At 40.8% G+C, this 17,304-nt stretch overlaps 4 protein-coding genes across 5 annotated transcripts; 2 read left to right on the top strand and 2 right to left on the bottom strand.

The window, feature by feature from the left end:
- The first annotated feature begins 18 nt into the window (after positions 1–18).
- Positions 19–2,542, top strand: LOC135334608 (protein PET100 homolog, mitochondrial-like). The gene is made up of 4 exons (XM_064529863.1): positions 19–179; positions 1,419–1,505; positions 1,567–1,590; positions 2,342–2,542. The coding sequence occupies exons 1-4, from the start codon at positions 153–155 to the stop codon at positions 2,426–2,428; spliced, it is 225 nt and encodes a 74-aa protein (XP_064385933.1). The 5' UTR covers positions 19–152; the 3' UTR covers positions 2,429–2,542.
- Positions 2,369–6,510, bottom strand: LOC135334607 (ATPase GET3-like). Of its 2 annotated transcripts, XM_064529861.1 has the most exons (9): positions 6,369–6,510; positions 5,894–6,305; positions 5,698–5,845; positions 5,584–5,647; positions 4,890–4,983; positions 4,646–4,796; positions 4,472–4,579; positions 3,127–3,274; positions 2,369–2,714 (listed from the first exon to the last, which is right to left on the bottom strand). In XM_064529861.1, the coding sequence occupies exons 2-9, from the start codon at positions 6,058–6,060 to the stop codon at positions 2,533–2,535; spliced, it is 1,062 nt and encodes a 353-aa protein (XP_064385931.1). In that variant the 5' UTR covers positions 6,061–6,305; positions 6,369–6,510; the 3' UTR covers positions 2,369–2,532. The 2 variants fall into 2 exon arrangements, with proteins under 2 accessions (XP_064385931.1, XP_064385932.1); XM_064529862.1 differs by lacking the exon at positions 6,369–6,510 and having other exon boundaries at positions 5,898–6,107.
- Positions 6,511–6,598: 88 nt separating this feature from the next.
- LOC135334604 (N-acetylglucosamine-6-sulfatase-like) lies at positions 6,599–15,729 on the top strand. Its single transcript, XM_064529858.1, has 14 exons — positions 6,599–6,720; positions 7,583–7,718; positions 10,957–11,111; positions 11,197–11,293; positions 11,352–11,629; positions 11,682–11,797; positions 12,335–12,383; positions 12,437–12,465; positions 12,765–12,875; positions 13,009–13,101; positions 14,989–15,082; positions 15,151–15,246; positions 15,336–15,400; positions 15,488–15,729. The coding sequence occupies exons 1-14, from the start codon at positions 6,657–6,659 to the stop codon at positions 15,629–15,631; spliced, it is 1,527 nt and encodes a 508-aa protein (XP_064385928.1). The 5' UTR covers positions 6,599–6,656; the 3' UTR covers positions 15,632–15,729.
- Positions 15,684–16,944, bottom strand: LOC135334606 (3-oxoacyl-[acyl-carrier-protein] reductase FabG-like). The gene has a single exon (XM_064529860.1). The coding sequence runs from the start codon at positions 16,843–16,845 to the stop codon at positions 15,781–15,783; it is 1,065 nt and encodes a 354-aa protein (XP_064385930.1). The 5' UTR covers positions 16,846–16,944; the 3' UTR covers positions 15,684–15,780.
- Positions 16,945–17,304: the final 360 nt, after the last annotated feature.

The following is a 17,304-nucleotide window of genomic DNA, read 5'->3' on the forward strand; positions in this document are numbered from 1 at the left end:
GGGAAAAGAAAGATATTAGCCAAATATCTTTCTTTTTGACCTGCAAGACTGGTCCTCTCAAGGCATCGATTCTCTTATTTTATCCAAGCGATTCGTTCCAATAAAAGGTCCAAGATAAAGGTCCTTCTGGTGAGAAAGTCTACAGAACTAGAATGGGCAGTGGTCTGGAGCTTGTGAGAGTAAGTACACTATGCTGCAGCTAATCGTGTGGACTAGCTATACACCAACAAAACAAAATGTAGGCCTATCGTACTTATTCGATTTAAAACGACACCCCCAATTTTCTGACCTCTAAAAATAGCGACTGGCAGCATTCACAATTATTTTTTTATGTCGCGTCCTAAATAGAGGTCAAACCACAGCCTCAATTCCAGGCCGCAAGAAACAATGTAATTTAAGCGGCCTATAATCGAGGACAGTAGAATAACCTCCAATTAGATGCGACCCTCTAAATATGCGACACCAGGACTTCAACAAAATTTTTCAACCTCCAAAAGAAACGACCTCTGGCTTTGTAATTATTTAAAAGTGTCGCTTTTAATAAATCGAATAAGTACGGTATAAACACTAACGTATGTCATAATTCGGTTTTGCCAGCCAGTGACCAAGGCGAGAGCTATCAGTAGTTCGACACTCTCTTCTTACCACACCGAACACCTGTAGAACACCGTCTCCATTATAATTATATACTCTTAATTGGTATACTGTATTACAGTATACATTGTATCTGTCTAAATGCAGCTGTAAAATATATACAATACTAAAAATCAAACTGTAGAGATCCACTGTGTACTAAGGGATTGCACTCGACACTAGACTAGCTGTAGCGCATAAGCGCCAGCTCAGATTGAGCAATTTTTTGAATATTCTAAAAGTGCCGCTGTAATATACATCAACTATGATACCGTACTTATTCGATTTAAAGCGACACTTTTAAATAATTACGAAGCCAGAGGTCGTTTCTTTTGGAGGTTGAAAAATTATGTTGAAGTCCTGGTGTCGCATATTTAGAGGGTCACATCTAATTGGAGGTTATTCTACTGTCCTCGATTATAGGCCGCTTAAATTACATTGTTTCTTGCGGCCTGGAATCGAGGCTGTGGTTTGACCTCTATTTAGGACGCGACATAAAAAAATAATTGTGAACGCTGCAGTCGCTATTTTTAGAGGTCAGAAAATTGGAAAAGATTGAGGGTGTCGCATATTTGGAGGGTCGCTTTAAATCGAATAAGTACGGTAGTCAACATAACATTTTTTTACACCCTTCTAAACCACCCTTTCGTATTAAACCTTTAATTGTATGTAGATCCTCTTACACTGTGATCGTTATGTATCAGTTCTGCAGTATTGTTGCTGTACATGCATGGTAAATGTAATCGTACAATGCAGTGACAATGAGCCATCATTCCCGCTTTCAGATAAGTATCTATGTTTTCTTTCCTGTGGTTTTGTTCTACTATTTCAACAGACCAGACGTCTACAAGAAAACTATATCTGAGAAGAAGGTAGAGTTAAATTCACATGCACTAAATAAACTATAATCTTATGTCTGTTTTGTCTCTGTAGAAAGTGATATACCCTGAGGGAAATGTAAGTCAGATTTGAAATTTAATTGTATTGTGGCTTGTGTAGGTGGATCAAAGGGAATGCAGCTTGTCGTTGATCTGATAGAAGTATTCGTAAGGGGGGGTTCTCTTTAGTCTTTATAATTATGACCTGCACGTTTAGGAAGCGAATACAAGGAGCACATGAGGAGATGGATCGTCTTACTACGCGGATTCTGTATCGTCCTGTTATGTACAAATTATGCCATATGTCAAACCAAGTGCTAACATTAATCATTGCACTTAATATTCACTATTGTTAGATTAAACGCGTTTTCAGCCGAACATGTACAGAGCACTTAATTGGCACATTACAGTGGAACCTTGATTATCCAGCTTGCAATTTTCTTAATTCAGAAAATGGGCGTGCCACTTAAATGCGTATGCACGTTGCTATGGAGACAGGCCTTCTGCGCATGCGCAGACAACCATGTGGCACTGCTAATAAAGTGGGTGGATCAAGGTGTGGTTTATCTATTCCAGTTATCCGGCCTGCCTGAGGAACCAAGGTGTCCGGAAAATTGAGGTTGTACTGTACAAACAAGGAAATGTGGTTAGACGAGTTATTGAGTCCGCAATACAATATGATCCATCTCCTCATGTGCTCCTGGTGACACATACATAGGTTTTTTTGCTCTGGTAATCTCATGCGAATTCCAGGTATCATTTTCACTATGAGGGCATATTAGGATACGATCAGTGTTATGCACATTCATTACATTTTATTCCCATTACAGCGTGTTCCACTGTCTATTGAAGACAACTTGAAACTAAGAGAACAAATGAGAAACAAAAGAAGAATACAGGCTTTCAAAACATCATGAAGTGCCAAAGTTGCATCAATGATCATAACATGTCACTTTAATAATAGTTAAAACAAACACAATGTCTTGTCATTTTCCATTATAGATATAATTATAAAGTTCCGTCATTTAGAATTGGTTCCAAGCAAAAATTTGGAGAAAGATTCTACTTTTTCCCGTCCTCTCACCTCCTCTGTGAGCAGGGGACACTCAGTGATGTGAAAGTCCTCATACAGATCATGAATTTGCTCTAGGTACTTGGATTGAATCTTGTGGCGCGAGGAACACATTTTGCATACAATTTGTCCTGTGTGATAATAGAAATAATTGCTCAACTTCATCGTAATACACACTATTGGTATTGGGGTGAGCGCAATATGAGCCTACCTATAGTCCTCTACGTAGTAACATTTTCTGTGTGTATATAATTATTGTCTGTCATTGAAGCACATGCATGCATGCAGTATTAGTTCTATCCTGAGAGTGCACACACTTTTTGTACCAGGCATAGATAAGCTCGTAGAGATCCCAAACGAAAGAATGATCATGCGCATGCATTTTGCAATAGTTAAAAACGCAATAGGGCTTGTACAGTGTCATTCGACTCTGTGTATTCGAAACCTGGTATACGCGCGGTTTTTTGTTTACCAAAATCACCCCAAACATGCGGTGCATACTCCTAGTATGAAGGTGGTACACACCAGTGCCAGTAAGCTCACCATGCTCATCTTGTTCTGGATTTAGTAACTGGTTCACAACAATGTTATGCACATCAATGTTAAGCTTGGTGAGTTCCTGTACAAGTCGTTCTGTTTCGTACAGAGATAGAAATTCTGCTATGCAAACGCATACAAAAGTAGCTTTGTCCTGCATGGAAAATAGAGGTGTAAATTATGTACGTACATTATTACACCTCTAATCGTATGATGTGCTATTAGCGACTGGAGCAATTAATCCTGTATCACATCCAGTCTAGTAATTGCACGATGTCATTGACAGCGTGCAATTACCTGTCAAGTAATTGCACCTGTCAATGGCAAAGTATTGTTTTCAAATAACGGCTGCGGCCGAAAATGTTAACAGAGAACTTCATCATACACGATTAGAAATCAATAGTATGGCTACTCGTGCAATACGGAATTAATAGCACCTATAAAAAGCACTGCAAGGTTAATAGCACTCGGCTACGCCTCGTGCAATTAGTATCCTTGCCATTACTTGTTACTCGTGCTATTGCACTCTTAGCCATACTATTAATTGTATGATGTGCTATTAGTGATGGGAGTTTGTACAGCAATTAACCCCGTATCACATCTGGTTCAGTAATTGCACGCTGTCAATGACAACGTATTGTTTTTGAATAAATAACGGCCACCCCTGAAAATGTTAATAAAGCTGCAGAGAATTTCATTATAGAAATCAATATAGTACCTATAGCAAACATGCACTGGCAAGGTTAATAGCACTCGTCTACGCCTCACATAATTAGAAGCTTTGCCGTTGCTTGTTACTCGTGCTATTAACCCCATATTGCACTCTTAACACCATGCTATAATTATACTAATAGAGATTGACATGTACAGTAGACTCTCGCTATTCCAGCTCTCTAAAGTACGGCCATTTGGTTTGGCACAGATTGCTAGCTAAATGTTTACTGCACAAAACCCTGAAATGCAGCCACTCGCTATTCTGTATAATTATATACTGGCCAGTGTATTGGCTGCCCTAAATAGGTTTTCAATGTTTATTACGGCCAGACATGACCTTTTGGGTGTGGTTTGGCATATAAAGTTCCTTAACCTCGAGACAGAACAGCAAAATTAGTCATTAGATTGGAGGTAAGGTCGTTTTTTAGCCGCAGCTATTTTCTGCCACTTTGCTATTTCGGCTAAGCTGCGTGGCCAGATTAACGAGAGTCCCAGATTAACGAGAGTCTATAATACTGTATGTTATAATTATTGTGAAATGAAAATCCATGGTATACATACGCTATCCCCTTGGGGTTATTATTCTAGCAAAAACAGATATACATGTACATGGCCCATAGTCAGGCCGGGGACTTACTGGATCCCTAAATTCCTCATTGATTTGCTCAATGGCAGGCATGGACTCCTGCATTTTGGATCTGAAACTTCCATCATCACCACTACCAGTACTTAGCATGGGCAGCAGCTGCGTTTACATGAAAATTCAGTATTAGAAGTGGCACACAGACATCATCGTTTTTAGCATAAATACCTGGTCAAATACAGAGCCGAACTGTGATTTTAGTTGTGTAACTTTGCCCATTCCTTTCTGGAAAAGAGCGGGCATTGAGAGGAAACGCAAGGTGTGGCCAGTGGGAGCAGTATCAAACACCACCACTGAGAACTGGAGTTCCTTCACTAGCCTGTACATTAAGTCTTGTTGTCTTGGTGCAGTTTATAAATACGTAACGATTGTACACATGACAAGTCGGTTACAACAGATACATTTTACATACCCCATTACTTGCATGAAACTTTTAGCCTCATCAATACCAGGTAAGGAATCAGCAAAATCACTGAGCAATTCCTTTGCCAAACCACTAAGTCCAGCTGAAATGATAAATTGATGAGTTCACTAACAATAAAAGCACCGCAGGTGCTAATGCCTCGGTGGATGTCAAAGCTACATAACATAAAGCTACATGTACTAGCTATTGCTTGCACACAGATATCATAATGTTCTTATGGTAATTTTGCTGCGCCAGTAATCACGTACACAGTGAAACTCATAGCTAAAGTGGGAAATTATCAACAATGATTGATGCTAAAAAGGATGCCAAAGTAGAAAGTCTAAAAGCTGGCTGCTGCATCAGTAGAGCCTTGCAACTCTCTTCTCACTCTTGCAGCTACCGATAGCTAGCGTTCTAGTGAAGAGCTAACTACTATTAAAGTAGAGTAACAACACTCCATGGACAAGTTTTGCTACGCACTTTTCTGAAAAGGCTGCAATAACATCCCAAGTAAGCAAAACTAGGCATAACTCGAGAACGAAACAATATTTTGCAAATCCAAATTAGAAAACATGACTAGAAGCCTATAACTCTTACTTGCACTTCCTTGAGCAGCTGTAGCAGTCTACACACACACAAACATACTACCGTATACCTCGATTGCGCATGCGCACTGAGGCATAATTAATATGTAACTCACAGGAATCGTCACCAAGTGCATCGTTAGGTATTTCATCAGCATCTAAAACGGTTGGATCAATTTCCTGCGCAGATAATTGTAGTAGTACATAGTTTCCAAGACAATCAAACTCACCATGGCATAAAGATTACCAAAACCTTGAACCATTGTCGGGTACTTAGAGAACTTTTGATCAAAAGCATCAGAGATATTATGTGCAGGGTCCGTGGATATTAGCAAAACGTTTTCTCGCTGCTTTGCTAACAGTATAGCCAGGCTGCAACTGTTAAAAGATAAGAAAAATAAATACAAAACGAAATTTGCAACCTACCTACATGTGGTTTTTCCAACACCACCTTTTCCGCCAACAAAGATCCATCTCAATGATTTTTGCTCAAGGACATTGTTGAGACCAGGTTCCAACTCTGTCTCACTATGACCTGACAGTAATGATTTTGATTTGGGCTCTTCTTCAGGCTGATATGTCGATGCAGCCATGGTGGAAAAGAAACAAACTGTCTACCAGAACAGGTACTGTATATATATTAATTATTATGTAGGCTATGTAAGGGTGACGTCATAAGAGAAAATACGGGTGGAATTGTATGCCCCCCAAAATTATGGACCCCCAGAAAACATTTTGACCTCTCGATCTTGAAGTTACCGTATATGCTTGATCAGGAGCCGCGGCTACTCAATGTTTCATTTTGCTGGAAGAGGAGGCTACAATTCAAGAGAGGCCACTGTTCAAGAGCGGCGTTTATTAGCTCCAGATAATTTAGTTTGTCATCAAAAGTTGTTTTCACCTGCATAAACTTGAACTCTGCCATGAGAAAGTCTTTGTGAAGCACTAACAAGCTGCTACTTGTAGCTACGTACACGTAGCTAGCTGCTAGTACATGTAATAATTTTTTTGGCTGCCACGTGCAGAAATGCTAGAGTCAAAGTTCACTGAGGCTACTATTTGAGAGCGGCTACTAAATGTTTCATTTTGCTAGCAAGGGAGGCTACTATTTGAGTGCGGCCTTTATACAAGAGCGGCCTCTGATCGAGCATATACGGTACTCCGAAAGAGGTGTTTCCACAAGATCAAGATGCAGTATGCTGTGTGGTTGTTCATGTTGCTGTTAAACTTGTCTGAATGCAAGCCCAATATAGGTACATCTGTAGTATTATGTTGTGTAGCTAGGATCGTACAAGAGGGTGGTAAATAAAAATACACATACATGCTGCATGCACCATGCATAGCTAGTAGTCTGGGGGCCAGACCTTTTTCTCAGAGGGGGGAGGGGGAAGAGAGAAAGAGGTATGGATACTCTTGCAGCACTTCCGTGTGCTCTTGGAATGTCAATAGGGAGGAGACTGTGATATTGGAGGTTATAAAGAAGGAGTAGATGTAGCAATACCGTACGGGTAGAAAATTTCGAGGTGTTTTTAATTTTTCGCGTTTTTCATGGGTGGCTGCAGAACACGAAAATTAAAACCCGCGAAAGGCTTTGTTTACGCATGCGAGATAGTGACACACTCTAACTCCACGAAATTTACTATAATTATACCCACGAAATTTTCCAAATAAGACAGAATATTGAATTGCACGAAAATTTACACCCTCGAAATTTTCTACCCGTACGGTACTCTCATTTCATTGGCTGTATCTAAATTCCATTGGCTGTAATCCAAATTCCACAGAGGCAATACTCGCATTTCATTGGGTTAAAAATCACATGACATAGGATATGCATTTCATTGGCTCTGGCCACATTCCGCTAGAGCACACGGAAATGCTGCAAGAGTCTCCAGACCTAATCCTAGCTCTCTTGATTTTGCCCCCGAGCTATTAGGTCTGGCCCCCAGGCTAGCATAGCTAGCTAGATCTAGATACTATAAATTTATAGTATCGCATGCACAAAATTAATGCCCCGACGTACTTTTCGGAAGATGACCTACTGGCCTTTGTAACATAGACACTATTATCATCTATGCCTTCATATAAACTACCTATAGTTTTGTCCCTATCCAGTGTACATTCTAACTGATGATCAGGACATTAAGCTGGGTGGTGTGAGCAATCAGACATACGTCAATGATTTGCTAGCTTCTGAGGGACTGTCATTCACCAATGCCTTTGTGACCACTCCAGTATGTTGTCCCTCGAGGTGAGCTTTGGATGCTTACATGACCTAGATCTATTGCTTCAGAAACTGAAAATTCTCAAGACAGTTAAATAAAACAGGGGCGGATCCAGGGGTAGGGAGTACTAGGGCAGTGGCGGATCCAGAGGAGGATCTTTAGGTTCAATTGAACCCCCCTGTGAGACATAAGTGAATGGGAGGCTGAAGCCACTACTAGGCACTATAGCTATAGCTAGTTTTTCTTTCATACTACTTTTAATAAAAGCACCGCAGGTGCTGATGCCTCGGTGGAGGTGCCAAAGCTACATAACTTAATATCTAGCTTATATACACACATTGATTATAATTATCATGATGAACATTGCTGCATGCAAAATCCAGAATCACAGGGAAACTCAAAGAGTGGGTAATGATCGACGATGATTGTTGTTAATAACGATCGATGCCAAAAGTTCAAGTCTAAAATTAATGGCAAGTCAGCAGAGCCTTGCAGCTCTCTTCTTAGTTGGGCTGAGCCCGACCGTCCCTGGCGGGAGGTCGGGTTTCAAGCCTATGTCAGGATTTGTCTTGCTGAATTGTGTAACACGCTGATAAGCAGCAATGAATAATCATTAATTTTATTCTATGAATATTATTATTCTGAAAGTGGGTGTTAACCAATTTTACCTTGCTTGAGGTTGCGCAACCGGACGTGACACAGACCACAGTAGAAATGCTGCAATCCGATTGGGCTGCAACTATAGTTGCAGCAAATACAAATCCTGACATAGGCTTGAAACCCTACCTCCCGTCAGGGACGGTCGGGCTCCGCCCAACTACTCTCTTCTCACTCTTGCAGCTACCAATAGCTAGCGTTCTAGTGCAGGGCTAACTACTAAGTAGAGTAGCAACACTCGGTGAACAAGTTTTGCTACGAACTCTTTTGAAAAGGCTGCAATGGCATTCCAAGTAAGCAAAACTAGGCATAACTCGAGAACGAAGCTTTATTTTTGAAATCCACAAATACCAAGCCAAGAAAACATGACTAGAAGCCTATAGAAACTCTTACTTGCACTTCATTGATCCTTGAGCAGCTGAAACAGCTAGTCTACACACACAGACACACAAACACACTACCGTATACCTCGCTTGCGCATGCGCACCATACCAAGGCATAATCACTTAGGCCACTCCAAGTGATACTCTGGTTTCTGGTCCACCGCCCGCATTAGATTTTATTGTTGGATTTCTATCTCCTACGCATGCACAGAATGGTTCATGTGGTATAAAATAGTGTGATAATAGCAAAATAATGAGATTCATAAGGTGAAATTGATAATGACATAATGAGAAAAGCCGCCCGCCCGCATGCAATTAGGATCAAAAACCAGAGTGTCACTTGGAGTGGCCTTACTTTCAAGTCCTGTTAAGGCTTGTTTATGCCGTTTTAGTGACTAAAAGGCTAAAAACTCTCGCATGCTGATTGCAGACTGTTAGTGCTGACAGGTAATATTCAATAATGTAATGCGCACGCTGATTTGTTTAGTAGAAGCATAGATTATAGAGGTGGAAACGCATGCGTGGACTCAGTACAATTCTGGCCCATCCGTGGTTCGCCTACGCCCACGCAATGCTGTTGTGGCAACAGAAGCAAGGCGTCTTTCAGAAGGACAGAGAAGTGCCTTGGCCTCAGCTAGGGGTATTGCACAGGGCTATGCCAGCGAGTACTGTGATCTTATGTACCTAGTATAGTTATAACCTTAACCTAGAAGTGTCTACTAAAGTAGTTTCATGAGTTTTTTTAGCTTTCCTTGACTGGCTGAGGATTGTGGGTTTTTTTTTATCTCTCCAAGAAGAAGTACAGCCTGTTCGAGATTGAAGACAAGTACAGTGGTGTGTTAAGTGTGTTTTGAATGTAGCAACTTTATGATTGACTCTCCAAGGTAGTATTTGCAGACAAATTTATTATCACACTCGTGACTTTCACTTGTTTCACAAGAAAGGGGTGTCCACAGTTAATTGGTCTGGTGCCATTTGTCAAAGGCATAGTCAGTAGTCCGTGAGATAAGTATTAAAGACAAAATTCAGTCGCAGAAAGAAGTATCTATAACAAGCAGTCTAAAAAGAGTTTAATCACAGAATTCAATCACAGAAAGTAGTATCTATAACAAGCAGTGAAAGTGGTTTGTGGCTTACCAGGACCTCAACAAACATGAACAAGCCAGGATCTGGGGGTTCAAAGTGGATTCTCTTACACGTGGTATTGAGTGCGCATGCGCATTACATCTAGGAATAAGGGGGGTGTCTGCAAGTTCAATAATGGCTACTAAAATAGCTAGCTTCTTTAGCAGTTCTTTCTCAGTGGCGTAGGCAGAGAGAGGCTGACGGGGCTAGAGCCCCCCCCCCCTTTTGTGCTCCATCAACTCCAACTCAGCTTGAATCACCGTGATCTGTCAATGTATTCTGCACTGTACTGCATGCATAGTTAATTATAGAAGGATGTCATTCAATGGAAATGTGGGCAGGGCCACCTAATCCGCATGCTGACTGCTGAAGAAAAGTGATGACCTTTTTTTAGGTAAAATTCCATGTTATTCAGCACCTGCTCTGGCCCTGCTCAACCGATTTGTGCCCTGCCCTTCCCAAAATTCTGGCTACGCCACTGTTTCTGACTCTTGTAGCTAACAAAAATCTAGCGCTTTAGTGCAATGCTAACTCGAATAGAAAGTTCTCAAGAGGAATTAGTACTGAAAGACACCCTTGCAGTTGACTTTATAAAAGTGAATTTTCCTGATAATATAAATTCATTGAACGTTTCTTTCTTTATAACTCTGTATATTGGACACACCCACATATGTGGCAATCCTTAGTTTGGTCACGTGAGTGGGCGTGTCCAATAACGTAGTAAAAATGAGACGTTCAAACAATTTCTTTCTGCATGCACGAATTCCTGCCATGCACAGTAACCTGTGAAGTGAACAGATTACAGCTGTTTGTATGACCAAGGGTTTTGTGTAATAGCAAGAGTCCATAATAATAGAGAGAGAGTATCGAATGGTGCATACTTGATCAGATGTATTCGGAAAGTAACGTGACTTCCTGTCTAAAATGCGTAATTATTGCTGCCTCAAGGCAAGTGGCAGCTCCAGGCGCTCGAATTGGTCAGATATCAAAGGCAATTAATGCTTCGTTTTATACTCTCTCTCTCTCTCTTCCATCTATTATAATAGTTAGTGCTAATTACGCTTACACCAGACACAACCGATTATACTTTTGTTACTAGGTCCTCCATCCTTACTGGAAAGTATGTTCACAACCACTACACATATGAAAACTCAGTGGATGCTGGATGCAATGCACCTACATGGAGGTCACTGAATGAGAACTCTACTATCGGAACCTATCTACAAAAAGCTGGATACAAGACTGGATTCTTTGGCAAGTATAATGAATTCTTTTCACCTTCATCTTTAGGTTCTCTAGCACGTACATTCTTTAAATGATCTAATGCCAATAATTATAGGCAAATATCTCAACAACTATGGGCTGCCAGCATCAGGTGTTGGGCCCGAGCACATTCCTCCAGGCTGGAGCACATGGTTCGGTCTCATTGGGAACAGGTATGCTGCTACTGTTACTTCAGAATTAAATTGCTATGAACGTCATCCATACCTGCAGCAAATATTATGATTATTCTGTATCGAACAATGGAGTTTTGGAAAAGCATGGTCACTCATATGAAAAGGACTATTTTACAGACCTTGTTCGTAACCACTCGGTTCAATTTATTAAGGCTTCTACAGATTCCCCATTCTTTGCTTACATAGCCACCCCAGCACCACACAGAGATGCTGAACCTGCCCCCCAGTATGCCAACGTCTTCAAGGGAAAGGTAGCTCCAAGAACTGCATCCTATGGTCAGCATGGAAAGAACAAGCACTGGATAATTTCTGAGGGTGGGCTTGTTTAATTTAGCATTCACTGACTGTAGAGATTGCCTTCCCGCAGGAACTCCTTCTCTTACCAGTAATGGCGCACAACTCATTGACAATCTCTACCAGGACAGAAAGGAAACACTACTCTCTGTTGATGACTTGGTTAAAGAGGTAGTCTCCACACTCGAGGTTGGCGTCATTCCATATTGTAGTGTCGTAGTAAATTCTTTTTAGTCGGGGGGGGGGGGGCAGATGGGCTGCTGCCCATATACATAGTAAGGGGAGACAATTTAACTGAAGTTGCATTTAACCTGTTTAAGATTTCCTTAAAACCTCCATGCAGAAGAAAGGAGAGTAAGCGCTCTCAGGTTTTAGTTTAGGGGCCAGGACCCTTTGCTTCTTCACTCTTATGCCAGTGCATGGTTTCAATTGGAGAATATTCCAAGGATACGTATACAGTGCATCCAGTCTAGAGAGTAGTGTTGTCATGGAAACATTTTTGGATATGCTGTAGTTTATTTATTCACCTACACAAAAGGTATCAGCACCGTTTCTTAGAAATGTTCCAATCAAAAGATATAATACTTAAGTACAACTAACTCACACACTTGTGGTATTCTACATGTACTCTCTAGAATGCGCTGTAACTATTCTGAGGAACTAATCCTGCAGTAAACTTCCATCCTCAATGTATGTTAATTTCTTCTGCCCTGTTCTGTACCGTAGAGTGAAGGAATCCTTGATAATACATTTATCTTTTACAACAGTGACCATGGTGAGCTTACTACAGTTTACCACATGAGTGCATCATGTTCTGTCTATATTTAGGTTACCATCTTGGTCAGTTCAATCAAAGGGTAAGTGTGATACAACTGACAGTGAAACCACACTAAGTATTTGTGCGTTGCATATGCATGGAAAGGTTGTCCTTCAGAGGTTTTAATCTAACTATAGCGGGTAATTTCCGTGGGGTAAAATATTCATTATTTTTGTGGGCAAGCTGACTTCTACGAAACCTAGGTGTAGTTATTGGAACGCATGCAATGCAGTGCAGGCTGAAATTTGAAAACCATCCCAACGAAAATTACCCGCTATACGTCATTCTCGGAAGAATCCAACCCGGTCCAAAACAATAGATGTGTGATTATAATTATAGGGTGAGAAACGCCAGGTTTATGACGAGAACATACGTGTGCCACTGATAGTGCGCGGACCAGGGATTGCACCTAACACAGTTACAGAAGCACTGGCTCTCAACATTGATATGGTGGGTATTTAGTGAGTTATAGTGTGCACGTTATATAAAGTGGGGGCATGATGGTTGTTTACAATGTATAATTCATTCCAAATAAGTGACTCAATGTGTTCCCAGCAATACTATGTTGCTTCTGAACATGTAGGCACCAACGTTCATTGATTTCGCTGGCCTGCCAATTCCTGACAGCATGGATGGGGTCTCTCTAAAAGAAACACTCGAGGGAGGGAAAATTGAGGTAATATTATCCTACATGCAGGCAGTAGTGCTTGTTTTGTTTGCAACCTCAAATACAAGCATCCATGACCATTCCCAAAATTGACTTGATATTATATGCCTCTGTTACGCTAGCCTCGATCCCAGGCCGCACTTCCTCCAAGAGTGGGCCTGGTATCAACTGCTTGAGCATGCGCTAATACCCCCCCGGTATCTGGGGGCTTATGGATAACATCGTATATGCTCAGTAAACAATGACATCACAACAAACGGAAGTGGATTGAAGGAAGTAGATAGAAAGTTTGCTTGAAGGTTTCTAGCCCATCGGATAGCATTCTCTGATAGCTACCCTTAGCCTGCTATGTTAATAAAAGACTCACACCTGCAACAGTGTGAATGACAATCGTCTGAACGGAGTGAAAGCTGACAAGAGCCTATATAGATAAGCCACACCCATTGTTTGAACCCTTTCTCGGTATAGATAAATAGTTAGCTAAGTGATACTAGACAGGCTAGATCTAAATAGAAACAGGTTCTATTCCGCTATATGCAATTGAAATACTGTAGCTAAGCTATAGCAAGCATTCATGCAAATTGACTTCACTATTGCTGTGCCAACAATTCTTAGGTAGAGAGCAAAGTGAGTACAAAATGGCTGCAGGAGCACAAAATACAGTGATGGAGGCCCTGGGTGGGGCTCACATGAACAAAGAGAGGAAATGTTAACAATAGTGAGGCTAAATGCTAGAGTCCAAAAGTACAACTTGACAGCAGCAAATTATGGTTTAAATTGTAGTAAATATTACGTAATAAGGTATAACATGTATGCACCAACACCTAACTTGCGGGGAAAGTCTACTATACTAATGCTTTCTATTAGAAAGGAAATAGTTGTACAACAACCCTACAGCTTTGTCTGTAGCTAGCTAGCTATAATAATAATTATATGACTTTTGGATATTAAATATGAATATGATTAATTCATATAGGAAATTTAGGGGAAAAAATATCCAATAATTTTGCACATGCGCAAGCAGTTGATAGCAGGCCTTCTTTTAAATTCTCTTGAAAGCCGGTGAAGGAGGCTACTGTTACGCATGTGCTCAAGCTCGTGTGTGATTTGATTTGTGGATATTCAAACTAAAAGCTAGTGTGATTACTGAAAGCTATTGAATTCAGACACTCTGTGCGTACCAAAATCTCTACTTAGTACTTATCTCTGATACTGCAGCAAACGTTCCACTAGCTGTCAAAGCCATAATAATAATTATTGCACCAATTGTTGCATCAATGTTGCCCATTCCTCCTTAGTCTATCACGTGTTGATATTATGGGCTTTGAGCTTTGACATTCTTTTTAGCAACAACAATCTTGGTCGATCATTTCCCACTCTTTTTGCATAATTCCTGCAATCCTTGTATCTTATCAGTGCACTGGAATGTGCATGCAGGGGAGTTTCTCTAATTACAGGAAATTCTGCAATGTGCACCCAGTTTCCAAACGACTACAACCCGAAAGTGAGGTAGATTTCCTCTCGGGCTCGATCTCTCTAGACAATTCACCATAATTATTCATGTACGTGTAACTATTGCGCATGCGCAATAACGTTATACTGGGCGTGGCTGTTATGTTAATCTAGCTAGCAGTTCATTAAGTGCTAGTTCAGTGCAGCAGTTTTACTTTTGTTTTCAGCATGCAGATATCCATTCTAAGGTATGCACTGATCACCACAGGACCAATAATTAAAACCTTGTAGCGTGCACTTGAATTAATTAGGACTGTGCCATTTGGCTTTAGTTGATTGTGTGGTACATAGCATAATTATAGCATTGTCATATATACATCCACGACTTAATTGGCGATTCATTGCATGCATGCTTCTTGATACCTCCCGTTTTTCTTTTTTCAGGACTCTTACAACTTTGCTGTGGAATACTTTGGAGAAGGTTCACCATTTGGACATGACGTTTTTTATACTGGACCAAATATTCCTTTTATTCATGGTGAAGTATATTTTGCCGTTCTTATTACACGTACATGTATACACATTCACCTTTTGATACTGGTACAGATTGTACTAACAATACTTGGTATGCCATTCGTTCCTTCTCCACAATTGGGTCAGCCAAGAAGTATGACACCACTCTGTCTCACTACTACATTAAAGGTGGGTTTGAAATGTTGTGTGTCCAACATCTATAAAATGCGGTGTGACGTTATCGCTGCACAATGTGTAATGTTATACCTGTTTCATAGATTCATTGTTACCACCTGATGAAAGAGATGATCTCTATTTTACTGAAATGTATGATCTTACAGAGGTAAGGAATTACATGTAAACTTTGTTCATTTACAGTTGCAAGTGTCTGTATGCCAACATTTTCAATTGTCACTTGTGTACGTGTTAGGATCCTTGGCAGTTAAACAACCTCAAGAATGGCGATCTCAGTCAGGATTTAACAATGATGCTCAGTAAGATGAATACCCACCTCAACAAACTTGCTAAATGCTCCGGTAGGGACTGCCGAGAGTTGAGAGTCACTGAACTCTGATAAGATTTATAGTTTTTACACGTATTTATCCCCTGCATGTATAATAAATAGCTAGATATCGTTTAAGCTAAAATTAAATTGACATTGTTAAAAGTTCATAGCATATCATGCATGCACTCAACACAGGTATAATTATGTCCATAGTCAGCTTAAGGTATTCGGCCTCCATCAATGGGAAGTGTCACTCCAGACATGTAGGAAGCATCATTGCTAGAAAGGAAAGCTACGACTGAAGCTACTTCCGACAGATTACCCAACCTTCTGAGTGGGGTTGAGGTGATCATTCTTTCTTCTTGTTCTTGAATATCACTTGCAGTGATTTCACTGCTATCACCTCGAGCTCGTTTTCGACAGCGTGCATTTCCCTTCACTTGAGTAGTCCACAAGCGACCTTCAAGTATCCCTGGAGCAACAGCATTCACTCTGATCCCATACGGTGCTAGATCCTTAGCTGCTGTCTTAGTCATGCCAACAACAGCAAATTTAGATGCAGCGTAAGCAGCCATGTTTGCTGGCCCAATGAGACCAGCCACACTAGCCGAGTTGACAATAGCTCCACCTTTTTTTTGCTCAATCATGGCCTGTGATACATACTTCAAGCAAAGAAACACACCATAGATATTCACATTTGTAACACGGCTAAATTCACTTGCGGATTGCTCTTGAATTGGACAAAGTTCTCCTTGAACACCTGCATTGTTAAAAAAAATATCTATACGACCAGTAGTTTTCATTACTTTCTCCACCATCTCCATTACATTTTTCTCGTTGGTAACATCAGCAGATATGATGATTGGTTCTACTCCACCTAACATGGATAATTCATCTCGCTTTGCTTTCAAAATACTCTCAGTTCGAGGCAAATCAGAGAGTATCACTGTAGCACCTTCCTCAACAAACTTCTTCGCTGCTGTCCCACCTATGTCACCCGCAGCTCCTGTAATTAGCACCACCTTCCCGTCAAATTTACCCGCTTTAACCTCAAGACCTGCTTGGCAGTTAGCAGTAGTGCATGTGTTACTTTTCTTCCAGACATATGCAAAAGCAGTGAGTCCACCTATTGCAACCAACATGGCTGGTGATACGAAGGGGTTGTTGTTCGGAATCCTGTAATTGGACATCTGCCTAAATCCTCGTAAAGCGCTGACTCTGATTGATCTCAGGCTGAGAACAGAAGCAAACGTGCGTGGTGTCACATTGGAGATGAACTGCATATTCGTGGACTTCCAATATTAATTAATTAAAGGTAAACATAATTTTGTCTTGTGTTAACGTTACTAAAGAAAAATCAGACTGGGGATACCAGCTCTAATATTATAGTAGCCTCGATCCCAGCCTAGACTCGCAAGCCACTCCCTTTTCTCTGATCGGACGGGGGGCGGGCAGAGGAGGCTGGAACCACTTAACCTTAGCTAATTAAGGTCACTAATTGGATTTATCCAAACTTCTTTTGCAGACTACTTCAAGCCTAGTTTTTAGTGTGTATCAGTTTAAAACGTTATTTTTCAGGGGGGGTCAAATCTTATTTTCGCCAATTTTGCTCAGAAGCAGAGATACAATCAAAAGTCTTTCTCTTGTACTAGCCTCGATATCATGAGCGGCTTGTTCTCGAGGTCACTGCATTGCTGGCTTTGAGACTTGTATCTCTGCTTCTGAGCAAAATTGGCGAAAAT

Source organism: Halichondria panicea, chromosome 4 (assembly GCF_963675165.1).
Source record: "Halichondria panicea chromosome 4, odHalPani1.1, whole genome shotgun sequence".
NCBI lineage: Eukaryota > Metazoa > Porifera > Demospongiae > Suberitida > Halichondriidae > Halichondria > Halichondria panicea.

What these genes read in the sequence shown, in the direction of transcription:
- LOC135334608 (XM_064529863.1), top strand. Translation starts at nt 153, where the DNA reads ATGGGCAGTGGTCTGGAGCTTGTGAGA. An exon ending in AAACTATATCTGAGAAGAAG is followed by an intron (nt 1,506 to 1,566) that starts GTAGAGTTAAAT and finishes TTGTCTCTGTAG; the next exon opens with AAAGTGATATACCCTGAGGG. An exon ending in TGATATACCCTGAGGGAAAT is followed by an intron (nt 1,591 to 2,341) that starts GTAAGTCAGATT and finishes TTCCCATTACAG; the next exon opens with CGTGTTCCACTGTCTATTGA.
- LOC135334606 (XM_064529860.1), bottom strand. Translation starts at nt 16,845, where the DNA reads ATGCAGTTCATCTCCAATGTGACACCACGCACGTTTGCTTCTGTTCTC.
- LOC135334604 (XM_064529858.1), top strand. Translation starts at nt 6,657, where the DNA reads ATGCAGTATGCTGTGTGGTTGTTCATGTTGCTGTTAAACTTGTCTGAA. An exon ending in AGGTAGTCTCCACACTCGAG is followed by an intron (nt 11,798 to 12,334) that starts GTTGGCGTCATT and finishes TCTGTACCGTAG; the next exon opens with AGTGAAGGAATCCTTGATAA. An exon ending in TGGCTCTCAACATTGATATG is followed by an intron (nt 12,876 to 13,008) that starts GTGGGTATTTAG and finishes CTGAACATGTAG; the next exon opens with GCACCAACGTTCATTGATTT.
- LOC135334607 (XM_064529861.1), bottom strand. Translation starts at nt 6,060, where the DNA reads ATGGCTGCATCGACATATCAGCCTGAAGAAGAGCCCAAATCAAAATCA. An exon ending in AGTTTCATGCAAGTAATGGG is followed by an intron (nt 4,797 to 4,889) that starts GTATGTAAAATG and finishes CTTAATGTACAG; the next exon opens with GCTAGTGAAGGAACTCCAGT. An exon ending in ATGAGGAATTTAGGGATCCA is followed by an intron (nt 3,275 to 4,471) that starts GTAAGTCCCCGG and finishes TTTTCCATGCAG; the next exon opens with GACAAAGCTACTTTTGTATG.